General features: G+C 45.2%; 1 protein-coding gene across 7 annotated transcripts in view; it reads right to left on the minus strand.

The window, feature by feature from the left end:
* The window catches only part of ENPP2 (ectonucleotide pyrophosphatase/phosphodiesterase 2), a 57,331-nt gene extending 49,323 nt beyond the window's left edge, over positions 1-8,008 (minus strand). For all 7 annotated transcript variants that reach the window (XM_062568406.1, XM_062568405.1, XM_062568404.1 and 4 more), the window contains exons 1-3: positions 7,924-8,008; positions 7,519-7,621; positions 1,709-1,864 (exon numbers count right to left, since the gene is read on the minus strand). In XM_062568406.1, coding sequence (XP_062424390.1) covers positions 1,709-1,864; positions 7,519-7,621; positions 7,924-7,956 — 292 coding nt within the window. In that variant the 5' untranslated portion in view covers positions 7,957-8,008. The remainder of the gene's footprint in view (positions 1-1,708; positions 1,865-7,518; positions 7,622-7,923) is intronic.
* Between the last annotated feature and the right edge of the window lie 18,873 nt (positions 8,009-26,881).

Consider the following 26,881-nt stretch of genomic DNA (forward strand, 5'->3'; position numbering starts at 1 on the left):
TTGGTGCTTTACTCATATCTGTTCCTCGTGCACAGAGGCAGAAGGCACTTTCTAATACCTAAATGGGTGAGATTCAGTATCAACTGCAAAAAAATTATGAGAATAAGAACTGCTTTCCAAGGAAAAAGAGAAAAAAAAAACAGGAAAATCATAGAACAACAGCTGTAAAATACTCCAGCCTTTCTCATCTTGCAAATGAAGTCAGGATCTAAGGGCCTAAGGCATTCTTTCATGGGTACCATGTTACTAGACTTTAGAATCAGTCTTGACGATGTAAGTGTATGGTTTTCCATAAATCCTGCCCCAAGCAAGAGGAAACTTTAAAGACCACTTTAGACAACACGCACCCAAAAAAAAACCACACTAGAGCAATTTTTCTACCTCCCCCTGGCAACCTTCTCCTCACTGTTGGGCTTTTTTCTATAAACATAATATTTACAAACTGTAAAATTGATAGACATCTTAAGTGCCTATGGGACTGTAATTTACCTGGTAGTTCTAGGAGCTACACAGGTATCCACACGGGTATGGAGACAGGCTTCACTGTGGACAGGAGGCTGAGGAACCAAAAATCTCTCCTTCTGTAGCAAACATTTTCTGTTGTGCTGAAAGGCTTCAGAGCCACTTTGTAGCCATTTACACCCAGGGCAAAAGAGCATCAGCCTAAAATTTGGAACCCCTTGGCCTAGAGCCAAACCAGCTTTTCATATCAGATTAGTTCATAACTTTTTTGTACCAAGCTATTGAAATGGTATCATTATATATAGAATTGAGGAAGTCAGGACTCTCAAATATGGCACATCCACAGCGCAATTATCTTTAATAGTCAGACTTCTTTTCTGACTGTTTAGTAAGTGTAATTCTTTGATAAAGCAAGAAAAAGTTTAACAGCAAAGTAGAGGGCACCTGTGTCAACTCTGACCACTGTACAAACATTCAAGGAGATGGGTACAACTAATAACTTAAATGCGTTATGTTAAGAAATAAAACATAACTCATGGCTCTCTTTGAAGTTGTCCTTGCCTATGAGTCATGAAAAAAGAAAAAAAAAGAAAGAAAAAGAAAAATTAACTCAGTGCTGTATTTCTATTCCTTGGGGTCCAGTGAATTGAGGCTGAACATTTTTACCAGTGTGTTATACGTATCCTGACATCTGGAAATAAGAGTCTGGAGCAGTGGTAACAAGCTCAGCCTGTCACCTGCAGCTCACTTGGAGAGGACCCGCACGGCCGCAACGCCTGCAGCTTCCGAGGCGCTTACGTGAACGACCACAACGCACGATCCACGGATGAACACTGATCGCTCAAACACCAAGGTTTTCCCTTGGGAGAGCAAACGATGGCTGACACTGACAGACCAACGTCCAGGGCTTACCCTGGCCGTTTTCATCCTAACGCGGAGGGGAAGCGGGCGCCGGAATGCCAATTTTAAGGCATTTTGAAGGCATTTAGGTTTTCAAGGAGCATCGGCAGGTCTGCTTTTCGGGTGGGAGCTGCTACGAGGAGCACGCAGCCTATTTCTGCCCGCCACCCCTGGGCAGAGCCGACGGATGCGCCGACGGACGCCCCGCCGCGAGCAGCGACGGGTCTGTCGGGAGAGGGGAAGCAGCGACGCGGCTCGCGGCAGGGCGCCCTGGCTCAGGGCGGCGGGGCCGGGCTGCCCGCAGAAGCCAGGCATCCGCGGCGCCGGGGCAGGAGCCCCATCCTACCTGTCTTTAAGCACAGATCATCAAAGTCGAAGCAGCAGCTGTTGTAGCTCTTGCACAGGTTGTCACAGCGGCAGCCAGGAGGCTCTGCCTCTTGAAGTTCAAAGCATCTGTTTTTGCAGGAGCCAGAGGTACTGATCCAGGAGGAATCTGACAGGACTGCATGGAACAAGAAACAGGGCAACATCTGTCAGGCCGGCAGCGGCGGGACGCGACCGCTCAGCCGGGAGCCACCCTGACGAGTGAAACCTCAGCCGCCTTGTTAGGCGAAGGCAAGGGGAAAGGGAAAGGATAAGGTTTGTTTGCAAAAGCAAAAAAAAAAAAAAAAAAAAAAAACCAAAAAGGCTGCTCTTTTTGGAAAAGAGGGGAAAGCAGCATGCTGTGATAATGCCCTGCAAAGAGCCAGAGCTGCCTTTACCTCTGTAATAATCAAGAGATCATTAGCAGAAATGCATCAAAGTCTCCAAGGCCCAGTTCCAGGAGTTGCAGCTACTGCTCAGAAGCAGGCCTTTGTTTGCAGAAACCGAGCGACATTTTCATGGCTGGCTGGGCAGTTCGCTTAGGAAAGGGCTGCAAGTAATCTACATGCAGTCAGCAGCAATCGGTTTGTTATACTGGAAAGCATCAAATCAGCGTCAAGTGTGAAGAAAAACTGTAAGATGCTCCATAAATTAATGGAGAAATAGGGCAAGGCTTTTTTGTGGGCTTCTGCAGAGCATTAAATTATAAAATCTAAACAACGATACAGAGGTATATATAAGAAGTCGAATGTATTTGATGCCTATAACTAAATGGAGACTGCCAGTCTAAAACCATGAAAACCATTAGACTTCAATAATATATTAGTAAAAGCTGTATGTGCTTCCCCGCTCTTTTCTCAATACTTTGGTATTTTATACATTTATCCTATCAGAGCTACACTGCAGCTCATATAAAGCAGAAAAAAAATGTTTGCTGTCCTCTAAGGTTAATGACGTTTCATGAAATAGACTGAACAAAAATGTGTTATTCTTTAGGAACAGAGGTATTCCAAGGAAAATTTCACAATGTCTTTTGTTCCTTGAGACCCATTAAAATTAAGACTTTGAAATTTCCTTGGGGTTTGTTTTCTTTTAAACCACATTTTCGTTTTGGTTTTGTCAAATCTCACCATGACTAGCAATATAGTTTTAAGAGAACTGATGCAATAGTACTTTGGGGAAACACTTACTCTGGAGTTTTTTCATATATGCGTATTTTCCTGCTCTTTTGCATAGCTGAAAGCTTTGTCTCTGCATAAACTGAGGAATAGTCTCCTCCTAAATAAGATGTCACTATCCCAACACTGTTAGAGGATATGGAAAGGAAGATGGAGGGAGAATTGGGAGATAACATCGCAGTTAAAGCTGATTTAGCTGATCTCCTACCAGCTCTGAACTCCGGCCGTACTCTTCAACCACTGGTCACGCAGTGGCACTGGTGCTGCTTGGACACCAGTGTAAGCCAGTACAGGGAGCTAGCCTGGGAGAAAAGTTAACTCTACAAGAAGACAGTGGAAAAAAACCTGCCATGGTTACAGTCATGGATCATGACAGTGGCAAGGCATGCGCATATGACTACTGGAAAAGGTAGCAGTAGACACCTGTGTTGACCTCCCTTGCTTTTGTGTGATTTTAAATCAACTCAGTAATGCTTGTAGCAAATAACAGTGGCATATTCACAATTAAGTTTTACTCTGTAGTTACACACCCTGCAAGCATGCCCCTAATGAGCTATCAATACTTCAGCCATCTGGAACTCCAAGGAGCTAACAGTGGTGTATCTATTCGGGCAGCTCATGGACCATTACTTTCTTTGCTCACATAAATAGATCATGAAGCTATGTTAGAAAGTAATCACATGAGAATTGTTTCAAAGTATGTTAACACTCAGATTTTCTTTTCTAGAAGTCTCGCACCTTAATGACAGCTGCTCCATACCAAATGCTCCTGAATATCTGTTGCAGAAAAATATTCCTCTGTTATTTAACCCCTTCTACTACAATCCCTTTGGAAACTACACAGTTTATTTTGTCATTGGAATCACAGGTGCAGTAAGTTGCAAATCTGGACCCAAAAGGTATTACATAGTGACATATGCTATCTATTCATTAACATTGTCATTGCCCTCTTCATTTCAAAGGGATGCTACCTTTAATAATCTTTAAATGAGAGGGAGACCATTTCATTAGGTCAAAAAACATGTGCCAACATGTGCTTAGAAGAACAAATGCTAAAGTCTGACTGCACTAGAACAAATTGCCCATGAAGGCTGTGGAATTTCCAACACTGGAGATTTTGAAGAACAGTTAGGCAGAGACCTATCAGGAACACTTTAGAATTGTCCATATCTTGGGATATAGAGAAGGTCTGGAGAGTCGTTCCAGGTCAGTCCCTCCAGCTCCATCTTCTATGACTGCAAGAAGGGTTACCATTTTACCCAAGAAGGGTTTGCCAGGCTACCTAGTCAGATATTTCTTTCACATCTCTGACAACCATGAGCTACAGTTTATTACTGATGTGACAAATTATCCAAAATGCCTTAGCAGCTTCAAGTCACACCTCTTGACTCAATGTAGGACACTTTACATATAGCAACACAAAGAGGACTTGGTTTAACTCCTCTGATCTCTGAATACATTAAGACTGTTCCATTGTTTATTACACTTGACCTTGCCTTTGCAGCCAGACCATGATTTTCAGGTCGCACACAATGCCATGGCACAGCTACTGGTGCATGCACAATAGTTTGAAAGCATATCATCAGGAGCTCCATCCATGGTGAGCATTTTCAAATTAACAGAAACCCCTGCATGGAATAAGCTCACAAAATTTCAAAATCCCTTTCAAAATTCCTGGATTCTGCCACAGCTTTTGCCATCAGGCCTGCCCCTGCTCAGCCGGAAAGATGGACCTCAATATATGAATCTTTCCCTCCTTATTTAATACTTAGAGCTTTTCACATCTTTTCCCACACTTTCTTTTCAGCTAACTAAGCTGGAAAAAACATCTAAGGATGATGTTGTTATCTCATGTGTCATAGGTTAAAGAAGTTACATGGGGCAACACTGCCTTCCTGATTTAGTTCATGGAGGTTATCGTGTTTCCACTGTGAATGAGTTATGTTCACCTTGGAAAGTGCCTTGGAATCTTGGTCTGATTCCTATATATATATATATATATATATAAAAAATACACACACACACACACACACACATATATATATATATATGTGTGTATATATATATATATATATAAAGGATCAACTCTATTTACTTCCAGTAATATTTCAATCATAGGACTACACTATACAGACATGCTTACATGGTCTTTCCAGGAAGGAGAATGCCTGGTAAGAATTTAGCATTTTCAGCCTATATGGATCAACCAAATACCTAAATGTCTAGAAAACACTAGAACATCAATTTTACTACATAATAATAGTCATATTGTCAACATGCATTTTCCTTCTGCAGAATGCCATTGCCATAAATAAATTTCAATGAAAAGTCATATAGAGTAAAAATACACCCTAACTATACCAATACAAGAGAGATTGGATACCATTATTAGAGACATCCTTAAAAGTGCAATGAGAAGGAAAAGGAAAACTTCACTGTTACTCCTTTTGAGATTTAAGCTATCATCCTGTCCTGACCAAGAACATGCTTCAAGAGAATACTAAGGCCATTTTTTCTGAAAGTACTTAACAAGAAATTTGGAAGACTCATATAGTAAATAACTTACAAAGGCAAAGTTATGAAAAAGTAGCAGCTTTGGCTCTCTAATTTCCTCGCTCTAGAGCATTTAAGTCAAACTTCTTCCAACGAAATCTTTTGTTGGGGACAAACAGTAAACATCTCAGATGTATAAAAACATATATGTATATGAGAACTGTGAAGAGAGAAGAGATTCTTTTTCTTTTTTAGCCACTATATATGTAAGTGTAAGGTAATTGGAACAAAAATCATGTTGGTTTTGATTCATATAGGAGTTCTGCATGAGATTAAACCCTGGAGAAATAACACATTGGACACATACAGCAACAGTTCTTAAAGAGACAGTGTTTTGTCAGGACAAAATAGTTAATTTTTAGCACCAAGAAACTTGGAATGCCAAGGCAGAACAGAGCTGAAAGAGAATATACAGCAATCTTTTATTCTGCATGTTTCATGGCACTGGGCTTCTGATGAAGTACCACTGGGAGTCATGCGACTACAAGAGCCTACGCAGACTCTTTGATCCCAGTGGTTTTGTCTTGTTAAAGCAAGGCTTGTGCTGGAGCACAACACTTCCCTTTCTCTTTCAGACAGGTGTGGCTGTAATATTTTATTCTTAACTATCACATCCAACTTTTTAACTGAAATAAAAGTAACTAGACTAGCCTAAACAAACATTGACAAAACCCTCTCCTACTTTTCTGTCTCTCATTGCTGCACTCTAGATCACCCTAGATCTAGGCTACTTCAGTGCCAGGTTCTGGTCCAGTCCCAAAGTAAATTTTCCCTGGACCACCCAAAACACCACATCTCCTGTCTTCTTGCAAGAGACCTTTTATTTCTTACTGTTCTCCTGGGATGCTGAGCTAAACCTCCTGCTATTGGAAATGGCACACAGCTACTGTTCCCAGCCCAGTGGCACTGCGTATCAGTCTGGTTGCCACAACAGAACTGGCACTGATGAGCGGCCACCGGTCCCCAGTATCGGACCTCTGGGAGGCCTGTAAGAATTAACTGAGCGGTCCTGCCCCTGACAGCGTCCAGTAGAAGCAAAGCAAGCGACATCAGGTGCTGAAGACAGGAAACCAAGTCTTGCACATCGTTACTACACCCATCGCCTAACTGCTCTGCAGTAACACACTAGGAGGCAGATATAGAAATAAATTTATTTATTTTTCCAGCAAAATTGTTTTACTGCTATATAAATGCCAAAAGCAATAGCCACTACCTTTTTGGTCACCTACGATGCCTCCGCTCAGCAGCTTCGGTTAGACAGCAATTGTGGAAGGCAGGGCAAAGGAGGGGGAGACGCGACACCGGGAACGCGACAAACTCGGGCCGCAGTAAACAACTTTGAATGAAAATCCACCAGCTATCATTACAGATAAGCATCCCAAACGAAACCCGGCCATTTCAGTTCCATTAACCGCTCAGCGACCACAGGTTTCCTTTCTCCTGCCAAGGGATGGCACAGAGCCACAAGTCAAGGCTACTTACTCGTAACAAAAGGCTGCTTTTCCACCCGGACCGTGCCTGAGCTCACCGGAGCTCCCGCCGCCCCGAAAGCCCAGCCGGCGGCCGCCGCCGCGCCCCGCTCCCGCCGCGGCTCCCGGCGCGCAGCCCGCACCTGCCGCGCGCCCCTTCCCGCGCGCACCCGCGGGGCTTCGGGCGCCGCGCTGAGCCGCGCTGCAGAAATCCCCCCCCGCGCAGCCACCCAGATAAACCCCCCGCGCCCTCAAAGCGACCTGTTTCTTTCGGGTCTGGAAGGGAACTACGCGGGGTGCAAAACGTGGAGGACGCCGTGCAGCAGCGGCCGAGCCTGGGTTCTGCGAGGCTCAGGGGGCTCAGTCCTAAAATAAGCGGGATTCTCCACAGTCACATGCACACAGAGCAAAAGTTTAAGTAAATAGGAGACCTATAGGTGAGTCCCAAAGGTCAACTGACTCAAGCTCGGCGAGTTATTTATTCTTCGCTATATCCTAGAGGTAAAAGGAACAAGCAAACTACTGTTTCGGAGCGGTTTCTCAGCACAGTATATAAGAGTATTGCGATGTACAATTTACGTCGGTTACTGTACCTGAGACCGGGCCCTCATCCCACTCTTCGGATCTCCTAAAGCGATTTGTTGTAAATCCCATGCAGACATTTGCTCCGAAGACAAACGCGAAAAAAGATATAACCTGCAAAAGCAAAAGAGCAGAAAGATGAGGCTGCGCCCAAGGCGGGACGCTCCGCGGTGCGAGCGCGCTGCTCCGCGGCGGAGCCGGTCCTCCGCGCGCCGCGGCTCCCAGCCCCGCGGCGCCCAGCGCCGGCGCGGGGGCCGGCGGAGCCGCCAGCTCAGAGCAAGGCAAACCAGGAGGGGTTTATGAATAAAACATCGCCTTTTTTTTTTCAGCTGAAACGCTTCTTTTTTTTGCAGGAACTTGTTCAAGAGACGGGCTACTCCTCCTCTCAAAGCAAACATGCGCCTTTCCTCCCCTACCTGATGCAAGCGGCGGCAGCTTCTCTTAGCCATACTAGAGGATTCTTGAAAAGCCCTTGCAGCGTGTGCTCTTTTTCTTTATACGGAGCGCAGTGCTCTGTTTGCTCCGGAGTTCGGGCTATTAGGCTACAACTAATCCCACCTGGTGAGGTTGACAGGCTCGTGTGATTTGTCCAGGGGGTGATTTCATCATGTTGCACTCGCAAATCGCAGCTCTGAGTGCAAGAAGCTCCAGGCATCATCCCTCGCTGCGCCCTCCCCCCAAACACACACACACACACGCACACGCACACACACACACACACACACACACACACACACACGCACACACACACACACACACACACACACGCGCGCGCACACACACACACACACACACACACGCATGCTTTTATGTGGTTTCCTCTGGCAAAGCAGCGTTTTCGTGTGCCGCGGCGGCCAATAGCCGTGCATGGTCGTTTCAGTCTCCTCGAAGATGTAACATGGTTAAAAGAGAAACCAAACGCGCTTCCATCTGGCTAAAACAAGCAGGGTAAGGGAAAGCTCCCTGGGCTGCGAAACGCCGCCGCCGCGGGTGTCACCCGCCGCTGCCGGCGAGCGCCGGCGTGCGGGGGGCTCGGGGCGGCCCGCACCACCAGCGGGCCCGCGTGGCCGCCGGGCGCCTCTGCGGCCGCCCTCGCCAGCCCCCTTCGTCCAGGCTGCCCCGCCGGCTTCCTGGGTCGCCCAGCGGGATGTCTTAAACCGGGGGCGACTGCGGAGCCCGGGGTTATTTCGCGCTGCCGGGGCGGTGCGAGCTGCGGCGGGACGCGGTGGCAGGCAGCCCTGTCCCGCTGCTCGGGACCCCAGCGTCCGGGGGGGGGGGGGGAACGCCGCCTTCCCTCTGCCCCGCGTTTTCCCGTTTCGGTCAGCAGCAACAGAAAGCTGGATTGCTCTGGTAAGCACTTCTGTTGACAAAGCAGATGATAATGCTGATAGAAATTATGGTTCAGATCGGTGACTTCAGTATTATTTGCCACGGCAAGTTATTTACCGGTGTAATTCACCACCTTTTTGTCTGATGAAAGCTTCTTTCATTATAGTGTTTACGATCAATTACACTTAAAGGGACAGAGTCAAGGTTCGTAAGCCTACAAATGAACTTAGCTTCCCTTGGGACTTGTCCCATGTTGTATACTTGCATTACGAAACCCACTATAATTTTCTTTAAACCATGTTGCAGTGTTAAACACACACACTCCTGAGCTTTCTGTGGGAGTGCATTTTACCTGCTGCAGTTATCTGTCCTCCCCACTGTGCAGCTTTACAGGGCAGAGGCTAAGAATCACTGCTGTTTGCTACCCACATCTTATCAGACTGCCACCCTCGGTTAGGAGCTGGCCCTTTTTTATGCAGCTTGTTAACAAGAAGTGCCTCCATTGTGCAGCTGCATCTTTGCACTGCAAGCCTGGGGGAGACGTAATTAGGCTGAGAAGAGCTAGATCTTAGCTACTGCAGGACATTGTATTCCTCTGCTTTGCACTGGCCAGGGAGAGGGCATAAAGCCAAACCCATCTCCTAATTTTCTCTTCACCACTAGCTGATTTGAAAATGAAATAGGCAGCTGAGCTATAGGCTGCATCACATGCTGAAGGCAGTTCCTTCTAGCAAAAAAAAAAAAAAAAAAAATGTGTACAGAGATCCAGAGAAATGCATTCACCAACATTTTTACTAGTAATTCTTACAAAATCCTTAGGCTGTGATATATCCTGCATTCAGATCACTGCATCCCATGCAGTGGTGCAGCATGTGCATGACAGTGTACAGCAGTGCATGACAGCATCATAAGGGAACCAAAAAGCATCACACAAAAAATATCTCTTAAGTGTTATATAGCACAGTTAATGATGTTCGTAATGGCAGAATAATAATAATAAAGGCAGAACATGGGACTCAGAAGACCAGAGATCTCTCCCAGCCTGTGACTCTTGGCTCACTGAGTTATCTAGGCAAAACACAGCTAAAATTTTAAATCCGGTGGCCAATTCTGAGTGCCCAACCTAATGTGTCCAGCCTCATTTTCAGGTGTATTGAATGCTTGCAGCTCTGGCGTATCCTCTTGCTCTTCCTCATGTGCTCTGTTCTTCTGAAGGAAAGTTCTCAGCTAAGTTGAAAATGGCAATGTGAAAAATAAAGCATCAAATAAAAACAAAAAATACAGCAGCATGGACTTCTCTTACTGATTTGAAAATGCACCTCTCATTCATGCATTCTCTCTGGAGCAGGGAAACTCTGCAAATTCACATTAACAGAGGAGTTTATTTTAATTTTCCTGGTCCATGCGACAAATATGGTACATTGATTAACCTTTTTTGTAATATCCTTCGAGAACTACAGATGACAACCACTCTGAATCTGCTTGAATAATTTTTTTCTTGTGTGTTATGTAACACACATTTCCCAGGAGCTCTGAACTGGCCATGTGCTCAAGTGGACAAGCTTCTTTTTGTAACAAGGATTCTGCCTGAAACCATCCCCCAGATGCCCAAGGAACTAGTAACACAAACAAAGGAATAGCAATTTTGTTCAGGCAAAACTTCATTGCTGGACTCACTGATGATTAACTTTTTAATTAGCGATGAATTATCATTTTATTGTCCAAGTAAATATTCTGTTTAAAAACAGAAGAAAGAAGCAATAACATATAATGTATTTCTGAAAAATACTATTCGGCAGAAATAAGAAACAGGATGCAGAGGCTCACTGAAAGTTTTAGGACTTAAATGAAATAGATTAAAAAAGGAATTTTATCAAATCAATACAATATGAAACTCCTGTTCATTGGTTGTTGTGCGTAAGGATTGGCCTTTGGCTTTTACTGCTGTTTTATATAAATGATGTTTCTGACCATTTAATTCTGAATGCAAAACTTCCAAGCAGCCACTAGGTGACACTTTGAATGAGAAGTTCATACTGTAGTTTCTCCTTTGAGTTACAAGAATTTCTGCTCTGCTACTCCACAGAGTTAATATAAGAAAGGCAGTATTTACCGTCTAATAAAAATCACATTTTTCAATGACAGTCTGTTAATGAGAAAAGAAAATGCAGAGAAATGGAGTATGTTGGCTGAGCCTGAGGCTGGGACGGGCTCTGAAGAAGCTGGGGTTGCTGGCCACTTGTCTACACCTCGCATGGTTGCGTGCAGCTCGCAATCCCCGACGGCTGACGGCGCACGGGGGCCAAGTGACTGATGGCCTTGGCAGCAACACCAATAAGGTGAAAGGCCTCTTCTCCCAAGTATCTCTAGGTCCTCTTTCCCCTGCAAACACCTTCCACGTCTAGTTCTGGCCATGCAAAAAAAGGCTAGTTGGGTACATGACAAGGCAATTTCAAAGTACAAAACCTTCTGGTGAACTAGAGAAACTCAATCCCTAAACACAAGCTGTGAGTCATGTCATGTCTCCTCAGATAAAAGCACTGAGAAGCCAAACAACCTTTCAGCAGCTGAGGGTACTTCGCTGAAAACACCCAGCTTCTTTTCAGCACAACTAACACGACAAAGAGGCACCACATAACAAGAGAAACCGATTCCTGGGAATAACGGACTGTAAACCATATTTTTATAGGGCTTTACAGATCAAAACCAACCATCTTTCTTTGACGCTCAGCCAGCAAAGCGGTTTGGAGCAGAATTACGGTAGCTGGGTTGTGGCTGTGACACGTGGTGCCTCCAGCCAGATGGTGGCCAGTTCCTCATGAACCCAAGGGGCTGATGCATAGCAGCGGGAGCAAGAGGCGAGTGCGTGAGGGTAAGGTCACCACGAGGACAAGGCTGGCCATGTTACCGAGTCCAAAGGCAAAAAAGGGTGAGGAGATATGAGAGGAGCAAGCATCAGCCAAGATCAGCCCGAGATCCGGGCCACAGCCATACACAAGCTCCAAAAAATACAGCCCCAGGAAGGAGGCATGATGGAGTTGTTCAAGAACAACTACCCAAGAGCTGCTGAAGGACAAGGGATCTGCATCTGCTCAGCTTGCAAGGACAACACTGAAGCACAGAGATTCGGGGGGTGAAGAAGTTCTGGCTACCCAAGAGAGGTGAAGCGCTGTAGTGGGTGATAGATTGCAAACACCTGGCCAGTTGACTTGGAACTAAAAAATTACAGTCTGATCATCACGGATCAGACAGGACATGGATGCTCTCAGGATACGCTAAGGGGATAGACAGGGTATGGAGGGAAAGGAGCCCTTAGCTGAGAGTAGGATCAAGATGTCCCTTCTTCAGGCTGGTCACACCACTGCAACACCAACAGCAGCTTCTGCAGGTTGCTTTTCCACTTGTATTTTGCTGTGGCAGCGATACCAACTTGGCTGGCCAGGGAGCCGTGCAGAGGTGTCAGCTGCTGTGCCGTGAGGCCCTGTGGGCCAGGCTGCACTAATGGAGGTCCCCCTGCACAGAATGTGCCAGTGCCAGCCCCTGAGGAAGGCCCGGAACATCTCAGCCAGGTGTAAGGACCCTCAGCTTTCACCAGGTGAGCTTGGTCCGCTGGGGAAAGGAGACGGATTTCCGGTGACCTGAGGAAAGTGTCGTGAGTCAGAGGGCACATCTCCTCTCCCAGCACTTCTATGACCAAAGGACCATTTGGTCTCTCCCATTGTGGTGGTACACCAACCACCTGTGACCCTCACAGCACTGTTAACACCAATCCGACGTATGTATACCTTGATCATCTCCAGAGAAACAATAGATAACATTACATTTTTCCAATTAAATTGCCGATCAATAGTCTTATTGTGAAGAAGTACTAAAACGTCCTGGCAGCCCATAACTATATGTCTTACTTCAGGTGAGCATATATAAAATTCCAGGCATGCAGCAGAATGCAAACTATCCCTTGAGGGAAAAAAGCCACTTCTTTACTCATGATGTGAGTGAAACATGAAACCAGGAAAGGTGATGAGTGTTTTTAACATAGCCAGTGCGAGGTCAAGTATGTCTGCACCTTCCCACCGTTGCTTTCCGCTGTTTGGGACGTGCCTGACCTCACGGGTGGCCCACGAGCAGCTCTTTGCCTGCCTTTGAAAGCGCTGCAGGCACCGCCAGCGCCTTGCGTGCTACCACGCGCGCCGCACATGCCGTCACCGCCGACGTAGCTGAGCTTCACAAGTGGCCCAACCTACCCCTCCTATGAAAACCACAGACCAAAGCTGGGAACACCGCTTAAAGGTGCAATAAAGCAGGTATCCCAGACTTCAGATAATGTTCCTATTTTATTTCTGTAGCTTGTACATTCATCCTTTTCTATACTTTTCTTTTTCTTTTTTTTCCCCTCAATTCAGCATTAACTTTGACCCTCCTGGATGTATAAAACTTCATGTGAGGACATCTACAATAGTCCTGTAACATATTACTTAATCTCCTATTGAATCTTATCCATCGTCAGCCCAAGCTCCATTCTGGCATGCTCTTCAAACTCCAGGCTTGTTTATGAAGAAAAAATTTCCAAGCGCTCTTCTCTTCCCTACAACTAAAATGTGGACATAATTAATACAGATTTGTTTACTTTTATATTTTTTCTTTGCCAAACAAGTGTTTGTTTGTTTTAAATCTATTTTTTTAAAAATACTTCAGCACTTGGATCAAGAGAGAAATATTTTAATTGTTATTTTTCTTTTTTTCAATCTAAAAAAAGCACTATATTCTAAATAGCAAAATCCTATTTTATTTCAATTTAAAGACATATGCCACTACGAATATCCGTTCTCAGCAGGCCTGTAATTGGAGCTTCGGACACCCACGCTCTCCAGCATCACCACTTCTTCAGGGGAAGAGGCAAAGGGGGGTGAGGCCACGATGGAGGACTGCCCCACAGCAGCAGAAGGGGATGCCCTCGTTTGGGCGCATTTTCCTTTTGTTTCTGTGTTGCACAAGGAAGCATTTCAGGACTGAAGAAGGGGCTGCTGTCATAGGGGCAGATAAGTGCCTGTACCTGGCAAACGAACAGCTGTACGTACGATTGCGATGCTGCCGTCCAGGGATGGGCTGTGACAGTGCTGCAGCTAACAGAGAGAAGGGCTGGGGACCCTCTGGGGCCTGGACCTGCCTCGCAGGAATGAAAGTCTGATTCAAGCTAACAGCTATTTTCCTCGCATAGAGGCTGCAAGATTGCAACATAAACTGCAACAAGTCCAGCATAAGGAAAAGAGAACTCCTCTATTAAAAAAAGAAAAATAAACGATGAAATTGAGACAGCTGACAAAGAAGAAAGGTCTTCTGAAAATGAAAAGTATATAACAGTTATTAAAAGTTAGCTGAACTCCCTGAGCTGGCTCGCTGAAGGGCCCCACGGACACGTAGGCAGAGGAGGGTACGGCAGGAACCGCGCAGGCTGCTGCGAGGGAGAAGGGCAGCAGGACGCGTCTGAGAGACCTGCTTCAACCTGCAGGCTCCTTCTGAGGGGACTGTCTTATGGTTGAGAGACGCCTTTTTTTTTTTTTTTTTTTTAGTTTATAGAAGCTTAAGCTACCTCCAGCTGCAAGAAGGAGTGAGGTATCTGAACGTCCTGGAAATACCTGGCTCATCTGCCCTTTCCCTTCGAAGCAGATGGAAAAACAGCCGGGAGTCCCGGGAGCGGAGGGCTGCCAGCAGCCCCTGCAGACTCGCTGTCCCGCGCCTCGTCCCCGCGCGCACAGTTGCCTCCCTCTGCACCCAACTGTAGTTCCTAGGGCCGCACTGCGAGTCCAAACAGGTTGAAAAAAATAAAATCCCTTCCTTTCCCAGGGTTTCAAAGTGGGGCGAGTTGCCTGGTCTGGCTCGGAGCCCTGCAGATAGCGCGGCTGCGAGAGCCGGCGAGCGGCTCCGAGCGAGCCCCGCGCGGGGCCGCAAGGAAGGGGCATCCCGGCGCCGGGGTCCGGCGGGGGCAGAGCAGAGAGGAGGCAGCTCCGCTCCTCCTCCGCCGGCCGCCGCCGAGCAGCGGTACCGCGGCTCCCGCCCGGCTCCCGCTGCTTCTGAAAAAGCATCTGCCTCGGCCTTTCTGAACGGCAAAGTACAAAAGCTTAAAAACAATTAATTACTTTTTAGGTCATTTCAGACAGATGGGCCATTTTCCAAGCATCACAAATTTTCCCAAGTTGAACTGTGTCACCACTACCGTAGCCGAACGCCAGCTTTTTTCTGATTACAGCCGAGCGCAAAGATGACAAATGCAAGAACAAAGGGGAAAACATCCTGTTGGAACAGTACTCCCTGTTTTCTCAGGGTGAGAAAAGTGGAAACGACATTTCAGCAACAAAGCAATGTGATCCTTCGCTGGACTCTTTTTAATCTCCTATCAAAATGCACAACTGGATAGATTTCAGGCTCTGAAGGAATGCAAAATAAAGTGTGGAGGAAAGTGCCGCTAAGCAAAAATATGCAGCTCCATGCTCGCATGGTTCTGGAGTTGACATAAGGATTATCAGCTTTTTCGTTGTTGTAGATACTTTTTTCACCTTTGTAGCATAAAACCTTGGAAAGGAATAAAGGCAGTCATTTTTAATGGATTAAACAAGTTGACTGTAGGGAAGCTCTAGCCACTTAAATATTAATAGATCTTCTCGATGTATTAAAGCAAATAATCTTATTGAGTTTCATTTCTCTGGTTCAGCTTTTTTCTATCTAAGTATATGAGCTTTTCAAAAATAATCTTTTGCTCAGTTTAATGATTCCTGACTGTTCTACAATAAAGGCAAGTTATAGTTGCTCAACCCTTGTAGAAAAGATACATACATCTCCTTCCCAGCCCAGTAAATCCTCTTTTCAAAGCAGCCAACAATAAAGTCACTTTGAAATGATGTTTGTTGAAGCTTTTCAGGGCAGAGGTAGATGTTCCCAGGCATTCACAGAGCACCTGGCAAATCAGCTGGGGCCGTTTAAGTTAGTGTCCTTCCCTGGCTGTTGCCACCCCTTCTCCAAAATGCAGCATCCAAACATTTTTCAAAGCAACGTCTGTTCCAACACAAAGGAAAAAAGACTTGGGTAAACCACAGCTCTGATGAAGATCCTCCATAGAGACACTTGCTTCTCCAGGAGCTGACCGCCCCCAGCCACCTCTCCACCACCCACTGGCACCACACCTTACCAACTGGTGCTCTTCCAGCCTCATTTGGAGGAATATTAAGATTAATTCACTTAAAAAACAAATCAACTCAAAAACAAAAAAAGCAAACTTTGGGCAAGGGAGCAGGGATGGCTGATGGAAACAGGTTGGAAGCAGCAACGTTTCCTTCAGACTTCAGCTGAGCACGTGAAGCGGAGCAGCTCTACTTCTTAGGCTAGCCAGGTTCACTTTGCACTGAGACAGAGCAGGAGCAGAAACATATTTCCTCTGAGGTGGCTTAAGCCATTACAGCTGTTTCAAAAGTAAGTATATCACTGCAATCTCACCCCTACTTGTAGGCAACCTGAGCCTGCTGAAACATCTACTTGGCTTTGCCGATCATTTGGCGTGCTTTTGGAAGGTACCAGGTTCTGAAACCTTCTGACAACACCAGGAAAACCATTGCTTTCATTACTCCAACACATTATGAACTAAACAACCCCAAAAGCCCCATCGAAGGCCTGGGTGACAGTGCAGTCGGATCACAGTGCTGTGCTATCGAGCTGGTACAGAAGGCTCAGGGCAAAGGCATGGCTGTTTTTTGCAGAGGCAAAAGCTTCAGCAAATAAACCAGGGATGATAAACCAGGCCAGCAGCAACTGCTGAGACAGCACAGTAAATGAAGGACACCCACTGTACCATTACAGTCATCCCATGGGGAAATGCTGGATGAGCTGGGCAGAATGATGGAAGGGCAGAAGGAGAAATCTTGCAGTTGCAGGGTGAAAGAAGAGACAAAATACGAGAGTGCAGCTCTGGAAACACCAGCAGAGGGAATTGCTCCTTCCTGTTCTCCTGTTTGGGGGATTGACAGGGAGGAAACCATCCTTGTGGTCTCTGGTTGACTGTTAAAGCTTCATTTCGGTTATATACTGCCACACAATTCCAGCATAGGTTAAGGGACATTAAAAAATTTGAAGTTATGCATTGAAGTTCTCTGACCAACCGTGGACGGCACCTAAGTGATTCCTTCTGGGACTGGTGGCTAGCTATGGTTCGGACCTTTTGGGTTGCTCCCTTTAAGAGAGGACTTAAATAGTGGGATCAAGCAATTCTTTGGCACAATCCTGTCCTTCACAAAGAATGTACAAAAAAATGCTGTTTCCCTGAGCGCAGAAAGGAATCCTTTTGTTCCAGATACCCAAAAGACACTTAACTGCTTCCAGTGCTTATCCTGAATGAAGGGCCATCAGCTCCAAGGAAATTTCACTGGACTTTATAGCAGCACTCCCTTCCCCCACCCTCTCCCCCCAGCCCTCTCTTGTCTCCTGTTGTCTCTGGTTTGCCTGTTGTCTTCTCTGGCTCCTTAGCTTCCATACAGCCCATCCTAAGGAAAACCAAAATTTCAATGTGAGCTAAGCTTAATTATTTACAAAGATTTGTTTCACCAGGATGTTTTCACTTCACCCCTTCAAAACAGCACTATTTTCATCCAAATCTACCATGATGCTTTTATTTCTTCCAGCTAAAACCTCAAAGTTCTGCCTCAAGGATTCACAACTAAATGCGGCAGTTTGGTGTTTTCTGAAGAGCTGAGCCTGTAGAGTCAAGTAACCAATGACATACGGAGCGGTGTAGTATTGGTGGGCTGTATTCCTCCCTAGTGCTTTGTTATGCTATTTGCAAAGTGCCGAGGAAAGTGCTCAAATACTGTCCCAGGTCTGCACAGGGCTCACCATAAAACCTGGAGAGATCTGCCAGGGCAGCCTGGCCAGAAATATTCTGCCCATGCATTCAACAGTATATCGCACACTAACTCTGATTCTGAAAACTTCAGCTATAGCATGGAAACAGCAGTAACATCATCCTTTTTTTTTCAGGTCTATATGTTCGACCCCCTTGCAAGTTATTCATGCCTGGCAAAAGAATGATCTACTGAGTTAGCATGTGCTTATAGCAAGCGGATGGACACATCCTGGCATACTTTCTCCCAGTGTAGTCCTGGTTAAGCTGGGCAGCATAGGAAACGTGCCCTAGAGTTGTCCTTCGACTTGCTTCTTGACAGATGCCAGTAGAAAAGCAGAAGCTTGAGATTTGGCATTTGATTAAAAAACCTATGTGAACAAAGCGGTATTAGGCAGGATGGTTAACACACATTGAGTTCTTGGAGTACTACAGAGATGAGAGGAAGGACCTCAGCTGAGTGTATTATTTAACAGCAAGCAGCAAAAAATAGAAGACCACAAAGAGAATAAAACAGGAAATTGCAGTAATGGGGATGGGGTGTAACTGCTGTGGGAGTGAGGATTTCAGAAGAAAAATGGCAGGAACAACTCTGGCAGCCTTCCACAAATGATATGCAGGCTCCTACACCCGATGACACGGGAGGAAAAAATAAGGTTATGTTCAAGGATGAGTTCCCAAGACCTCAACTACACACACACACACACGCACACACACACACACACGCACGACTAACAAAGAGGAGATAGCAAAGCCAGAGATGGCTTCTGAAACTAGAAGGCATTAAGTTTTTTAATAGCCAAAACATATGTAGAAACAGAAGATGAGAGTCCAGAAATGTATAGTGTTGTGCATTAGGTACGTAAGTATAAGGTTGAGATTTGAGGCTCCACATAAAAACTCTCTACAAGAGAATATGAAGTTATATAAACAGAGGAGAAGGCTTACAGATGAAACCTGAGGTACTTTACAACACAAAGAGAAAAAGGAGGACATAAAGTCTCCTGAAGAAATGAACAGAGAAGGGCTAGACAGAAATTGCATTAGCAGAGCAGGCAGCTGGGGACACAATCCTCTGTCCACCTCACAGGCGACAGAAAAGTGCATCTGCAATAGTGGAAAGGCTCACACAGGGCCAGAAAACAGGTGCTGAGCCTGCCTGCTTTTTTTTTACATTTTTACTTTCTTTTTATCTGATCTTTCACATACAGCACCAGCAGCTGGGATTTCTGAGCATTTCTCCACACTTGGGAACAATATCACTATCTGGAAATAAGAGGCCCGCTAGGACAAAAGACTATTTACCACGAATCTTTCTTGTGGAATTTAATCAGGATGCAACAGCAAAATATGTCTCTCGTTTTCATAGAGCCCCTCTACTTCTGCATATGTATTTATTTACGTTTCTTGGTGTACTGAAGCAACAGTTTCCCTGTTCTCCACCGCTCTAGATGCATGGTGCGCACACCTTTTGTGGGCTTGAAGGCAAAGGAGGGCTGTGAGATCACCGGCTCTGACGCCTGGTAAACACGGTCGCTGTTGCCCCCTGCAACAAGCCCCCGGGAAGGACCTGCAGAGGCAGGTGACGCCACCGGCGCCCTGGCTCCGGCTTTGCACAGCACAAGGCACAAGGTTGCAGGTCTGTTGGTAGCAACAGGCCTTATTCCATTTGCCTGAGTGACCCATCAGTTTGGTGAAGGACCAAAGTGAGCAATGGGAAAGGGTGCAGGAGTCTGGAGACCCTGCGAGGAGCCATCTCACACTGCCACGTTTCCCAGACCTCTAGGAAGCGTTCGTTACCTCCACCTCCCGCTCAGTGCGTGCCGGTGGATTACATCCAACAGCCAGGATTAAGCCTGCAACGGGAGCGCGGTTATTAGCAGCTACAGCTTGCAAGACTGGTGCTAACGTATCTTTAGCTATCTGGCACTCAAACTCAGCTGGCATCCTATAGGCGTAGCTGGAGACCTCCTCGCTGCAGTGACTTCAAACTCACAGGTGAACCATCGTATCATGTCCTCTGAAGCGAGTCAAGATTTGCAGAACTTACATTGCTATCCGGATGGAATAGTGACTTGTTCCCTTAACACCCGACACAGGCCAGCAAACATTTATATGGCTTTGGGCTTCAGGAGAAACTCCTCCTCAACCTCAAAACGTCTGCAGCTGTCTCTGCACGGCTCCGCAGGCCGCGTGCGCCCAGCCCCTGTTCGAGGCAGGGTCGGCCTCTTCTTCTTTTTTTTTTTTTTATCTCTTTTTCCTTTTCAGCACCCCAGCGCTCTTCCCCATACGCAGCCAGGCCTCCCTCCCCGCACGTTTAGTGAACCTGTACGTGCTGCACCACCGCCATAAATTCCTGCAAGGGTGTTACAAGGGAGGGGGGAAGGGGGCCGCGGCACCGGGGAGAGCTGCCGAAAGAGCCCTGGCACCACGCTGGCGCTGCAGTCTGCCAGGCAAAAGGAGCAAGTACCTGCTCCGTAACAGAAAAGCCCTGTTGCACTGGTTTTGCACCGGACACGTGAGCAAACCACTTCGACTTGCAGAGCTCGGCTTCTCCGGCACGGGCTGGAGGGCTGGAGGGCAATAAGGAGCGGTTTGCAGAGCGTGCAGGGCCTGATGCAGGCTGAAATGGAGCTTCCCTCGATCATCAGTAATTAGAAGCAAATCAGGATAAAAATTGAAACAAATCAGAAGCGAAGGAGGCTGAGAAAAAGGACCCAGTGATTAACATCCGAAAATCAGACTTACAAGAATTATTACAATTCCCATCACACAGAGGAGAACTACAAAGGATGAGCTACTTTATTAACTCCTTATTACCTGGGGTCTCTGCTCGGTGCTTTGCTCCTGTGGCACAGGGAGTTAGGAAAGGTTAACAGACCCTTGAGGTGTCACTACTCTGATTAAAGAAATTCATATATTTGCCTTGGAAAAAAGGCTTAGGTAGAAGTGCCTGTTATGGAAACCTTATTTAGACAGATTGCCTTTAAGCCCAACGCTTTACTGATGAAGGTCTAGACAGTGCAAATTTTAATACAAATCAAAACTCACAGTTACCTATCCCCATAACGCTAACACTTTAGTAGGTAAATACAAACAAAACACGATCACCTTTACTTGTGTCTGAACTGGGTGCCAGTTTTAACATCGCTATAAGGTAACCAAATAGGAAAGGTAGTTTATACTAAAAAAAGATTAAAAGAGAAGGCCAGCTTCATGATGCAAAACAAGCTATAATAGATCCACTATATCTCTGCGCACTAAATAAAAGCCTCTACTTGCATGCTGAACCAGAGGGCTTCCAGCATCGCCCCCGAACGCACGCGGAAAGAGCTTGCACCTTGCCCTGGGCCAAAATACACTGATGCTACTTCAGAGCCTCCCTTGGCTTGCAATTATATTTATATTGTAAATAGATTTACTGAAGGCCGCCGTAACAAGCTAGAGAAAGCATAGGGCGGAAGGGAAGATGCTCCTACCGTACCAGCGGTTCTTTTCCCTGCATGGCTGAAGGCGGCGGGGAGCGGGCGCGCGGCCGCGGCGCGGGTGAAGTCAGGGCGCAGCTGCCCGCCCCGGACAATGGCCCCATTGGCACCGGGCTCCGAACACAGGCGCTGCTTTCATCCGGGCTTCACACCCACACGTGTGACCCCCCGCCTGAAATGACTCTTTGGAAAGGGTCCCCCTGCCCCGGGCTGGAGGTCTGGTTTTCAATGCATCCCGCTGATGCACTTGCTTCATCTTTGCTTTTTTTTTTTTTTTTTTTTTTTTTTTTTTTTTTTTTTTTTGCCTTTTGGCCGCGGATGCCTTGGGAGAGGTCATGTGCACATAACAAGGCGGCAGGCGTTCTTTGAATCGTTTAATACAGCTGCTCAGTTATGGATAGGCTTATTTTCTTCGCTTTCAAAATCCTTCACCAGGATTTACAAACCGGGGTGCTTTCATCTGTGTTTAGGAATTTAAATACAAAACCAGAGGACGCTAACTTCCAGTGTGGTGTATTGAGCCCTCCTACGTCCAAGCTCAGGCCACCTTTGCTGGAGTGCGTAGAGGCTCAGCTTCAAGCATCCGGATAAGAACCATCAAAGCCCTTGGAGTTTTGGTGGATTTGTGGAAGAAAAAACATTTCCTAATCAATTCCTGTACTGGGAATGCAATGCTTAAAGTATTTTAAAAGCTTTCTATTTGACTGGATATAAAATAGAAGCTGTCATTATTTAGCATACATGAAATCCAGATATTTCTACAGCTAGGCTAGAGGGGTGAAAATGGAGCTTATTATCCTTACGCTGGAATACTGTAGCAAACAGACTGCAGCTGTGGCAGGTAAAAGAAAAGTCCTTTACAATGACTCTTTGTTACACTATAGGGAAGGTTGATAGCGAAACATGTCATTAAGGTTACCCAACGTTTTCCATTGGAAGATCTTAATTTCTTTGTTTATAATTCTGACCAGCTAACATTTCCACTGAGCATTTTCACACCAGAAAGACTGGGGTTATTTTTAATCTATTTTTAATTTAATGAAAAACGTCACCTGTATTTGAGAACAAGACAAAGGAGGAATAGTTTGCTACCCTCATGTTAAAACTATTCCTCTGTCCTTTCCATAAACACACCTAGGGCTTACACACCCTGGAGCACTGGATTGAATTTTGGCAGATGGGGAAGAATGATCTTTAAGTGAACATGTTCCTCCATCCCTATGAAATTCCGGCCAGATTTGGTCCAGTACGATATATTTGGTCCTATAAGAAATCCTTGGGTATGCGCAGCACTTTGTGCAACTTGTTTACGCTCAACGGCTGAGCTGCCTGAAGGTCAGCCTCACCGGGTGAGGACACCCTGCCAGGCCTCAGGCTGGTTTTGAGCACAAAGCCCATGTCCACAGCAAGGTGAGCACCTTCGTGCCTGCTGGCAGAGGGGACGCCTCGTCCCCCAGCAAATTCTGCCCCAGCCCCTAAACGAAATCCTTTCAATCCATTCACCCTCCATCTGCCCTGTTCCCCAAAACTCCTTCCCTTACCACCAGTTCTTCAAGAAGTTCATGTTGAAAAGGAGGATGAAATCAGAGTTTTGATGAGCTGCTGCTCGGCAGCTGATGCTGTATGATTTCAGATATTTTTGCATGTCAGATCGAATAATTTCAGACACAGATCCAACGACAGTTACGTAAACACTAAATATAAGCAATATTTTTTAACTTAAATATTTTGCAATGTCTAGAAGCAAAGCAACTGAGCATCTTAATAACAATAGCAAGAGAGCAAACAAAGTGTGGAAGGAGAAGAAACAAATGCACAAGCTGACGTATGGTCTCCCCACCTCATCGCAGGCTGTTCTCAGCATTGTGCTTTATCATATTGGGTTGAATCCCCTTTAAAAGAGGAAGCCTCTCACTTCCCTTAGAAGCTAATAGGCAGCATGTCAGGTCATTGGGAACATACTTTCCTTTGATCCCTATCTAATTTTAATCTAATTTTTCAAAATTTTCATTTCGGCTTATCACTTCTAATTATTTCTTAGCAAGGCCAAATATTTCTACAGTTCTACAACAGAGGGGGCTTGAATTCATTGTCACAAGTGTTATGCTGAATAAAGACATTTTTACATAACCAACTGAATACTTTCAGTGTTTATGCAGTATCAATATCTGGAGAATATCACAAGCTTCCCCATTTCAGTCTCCCTAGCGGTACCTAACATTATTTAGTATTTCCCAATATATCCATTATGATGTATAAACATTTTAGTAGACATTTTCCCCTGTTTAACAGCGCAGCATTTTCAGTCATATGGCTATCTACTTCTTTGAGTCATCCTCTATTAAAATAAATCGTAGCCAGCTCTTTCCTGTTCTGTATAAACAAACTGAGGACATGCAGCAAAACAGATGTCTGCTGTCTCTATATGTCATTGGGGCTCGACTTAGATGCTTCTTCTGAAGAACTAACTAACATGAACAAATACACTTCCAAGGGCGGAAAACACGGTGGAGAAGCTGCTGGGAGCACCCCACAGCCCGGCCCGGGCCAGAAGGGCACAGGGCAACATCGCCTTCCCCTCGCAGACACCGGCAGGGAAGCCAGTGTCCGTCCTTGAGCGCCGTAAGGCAGGCGAAGGGCTTTTGTCATGGATTTCTGCCCCTAAACACACCCTTTAGGTATGGGGCACCTGAGGAGCTTGTTCTGGGAGCACTGGAGAAAGTGTGTTTAGGTATCAAGGTCTATTCTAGATATTAGTAATGTGAGGCTTTTAGGGCCATTTTTAAAATTTAAAGTCCAACTATTCATTCTGAGGAGGTCTTCCAGCTTCCTTCTCCTACCCATCCAGGCAGTTGCTCACCAAACTTTTAAACAGTTTGGTGGGGGGTTTGCACTGCCACTACCACTATGGCTTTTCTAAAAGCAGTGGCTCCAGCTGCATTTTATCAAACATCCACTCCTGGCAACATATCCTCAGTGAGTGATGGTCAGAGCTATTGGATCTACTTTCAGGACTTAGCTTTAGGCAAGAGTGAGGCAAAGGCTTCTTGGACTAGGGAAATGCTGGACATGCACAGGAACATAATTTTTACACATAGGAAATTTTCAGGTGTGAAAAGAAGGTATTTCCCATTTTAAGGAGCAACCCAACAGGACAGACAGTGGATTTTAAGTTTTGGATGAGAAATTTAAAATCTACTGAAGACTTACTTTTGTTATGCAAAACCTTCAAAATATCCAGTCTAATGAAAAACAAAGCTACAGATTTCCAAATATGCTATATACAGAGATTACAAATGAGGAACTTGATTGTGCAAGAAATGCATTGACTTACTGACGGGCATAATTTCATGCTTTCGTATATAGCTTGACTAAAACAATAAAAATTATTCCTCCTGTTTCAGGATTCAGAATTTAAGGAAATGGTAGTGTGTAGGACTGAATTCTGCAGCAACCTAGCAGAAAAGATTATACGGTCTCATTTTAAAACAGATATTCTCATCAGAATCAGAAATCAAGGAGTCTGAACATCTCTTGATCTTGTGAAATCAGAGGGAATGGCTATGTCCCCAAATCAGTCCATGTGTTGGATACCTATATATGGATTTCAGGACCTAACATTAAGATCCTATTTTTGAAAGCAGTGTTTACATATGCCCCAGCCTGCCAGAAATAAAGGTCTTTTCAACATTACTCCTTTAAATCCTTTCATTTTCTACATTCATTTTTAAACAGTATAGCTGCAAATGAATTCATCAGAAAGTTATACTGGCAGTTGAATGTGCCATGGAAAATATGAAAAACAGCACAAAAAGCAACCACAAAAAATAGCATTTCAAAGAAATTGCACTGTTGATAGCCATAAATAGGAGGAGATTGTGACTTACAAGAAACATATAACCCTTCCTACTATTAATCTGTTCCATATTTGATGATTGAGAGTGAACTACAGTTGAAAAATATCCCAGGGGATTACTTAATGTACTGCCTCGTCCAACCATCCATCCCCTGCAAAGTACAACCTCATGCGGTTTTGCTTCATTAGGAGCTCCTCTGCAGCTCCCATGCCCCAGCTCAGTTTCACCTCCTGCAAACAGGTTTGAGCATGAAGAAATGGCTTCTGTGGCCAGAGCCGCACAAAAACATGTAATTCTGTACAAGCATTATTCCAAGAGCTGAGTTAATGGAAAAAACATATTCTGTCCGACTACCTTCTAGGCATGGCTGCAGTTACCCCTTCTGAAATCTGAAGGTGCTGTATCTCTAGCTTTGCTTTGACATGCTTTCCCTTTCTTAACTCCTAGTTTACAGTATTAAAGCTGCGCAACGGCTTTCCTCAAACTCCAAAGTTTACTACTTCTGTTCAAAAATGATTTTACTGCCATGAAACACTGGTTGATTTTCTTTTTCCACAACACAATTTGCCCACCAGAAGGGATGCCTTAGTATTCTTTATCCTCAGTTTGTTCAAAAACATGCCTTCACTTTGAAAAATCATCAGATCCAGAACTTCTGGCAAGGACTTCTAAAGAGCCTCTGGCAAAAATTTAATGCTCTCCTCTTGAGCTCTGTTAATGATAGCATATGAGCCTATAAGCAGCTATAAAATAGAACAGCTTTACAAACCTGAACCAGCTTAGGATCTACCTCCTCAAGGGTATCTACTGGAGTGAGTTGGGATGAAAGAGAATTGACCATAAACTGGAGTTGTGAGAAACGTGTGCAGGGAAACAGAGTGTGGATACGTGAGGAACAGTAAAGATCATTAACTAAAGTTTAGTTCTCCTCTGATGAGCACAAAAAGGCTCTAGGTGAGTCGAAGGGTTCCACCTGGACGGTACAAACCTGCCGAGATAGCTCAAGTCCCTTATCCCTTGGACCATCACTCAGGGCACTCCAGATCTAGGATAAGGTCAAAAGGGGGCTGTAGGGGAGAGTGGAATATCGCTCACATCAGATAGAAGGTATTTCTTGTCTCTAAAACTGATATCATGACTTCTTTATCTACTTTATCGATTTTAACATTGTTTTCTATGCTTTTTAACTTTCTCCTCTCACGCCAGCTTTCCTGCCCTAACCTAATCCTAATACCCTATCTTGAACACCGTTTTTGTAATCTAATGCAAAGTGAAGTCCACACCTCACTTTGAAATTCCTGGTCTCATACAGTATGTACAAACTCTACATCATGAATAATATGTCCAAATTTCCTAAATGGAACAGTAACTCACAAATTTTAACAAGGGACCAAATTAATAAAAAACCTTCAAAAGATCTGACATGCTTATGCCACAAAAGGGAACACTGCAAATTTCAAGGCTGCTCTTGTATGCTACAGAAAACCCCATACTGAAAGAAAGCTGTAAACATTTGAAGAGAGATTATTTTACTAGGAACCAGGAATATGCCGAGAACATTAAAAGAATAGATGAAACAATATGATAGCTGCAAAAAACCCTACAAAAGGTATCATTTTAACCAAATATAATGTGACCTTTGCTTTTTTGCTTCAGTGCAGCTGGTTATGGAGTCCTTCTGTTACCTGGGTCTTGCCCTATCCTTGGTGGGTTCCTTTCCTCCTGTTTCTCACCAAGCAACACATCCACCCTCCAGGTACGCCAGGGCTCTTCCCAGTCCCCTGTTGTAATCTCATCTCTCCCCTGACAACTCTTCAAT

The sequence above is a fragment of the Rhea pennata genome, chromosome 2, assembly GCF_028389875.1.
Source record: "Rhea pennata isolate bPtePen1 chromosome 2, bPtePen1.pri, whole genome shotgun sequence".
In the NCBI taxonomy this organism is placed as follows: Eukaryota; Metazoa; Chordata; class Aves; order Rheiformes; family Rheidae; genus Rhea; species Rhea pennata.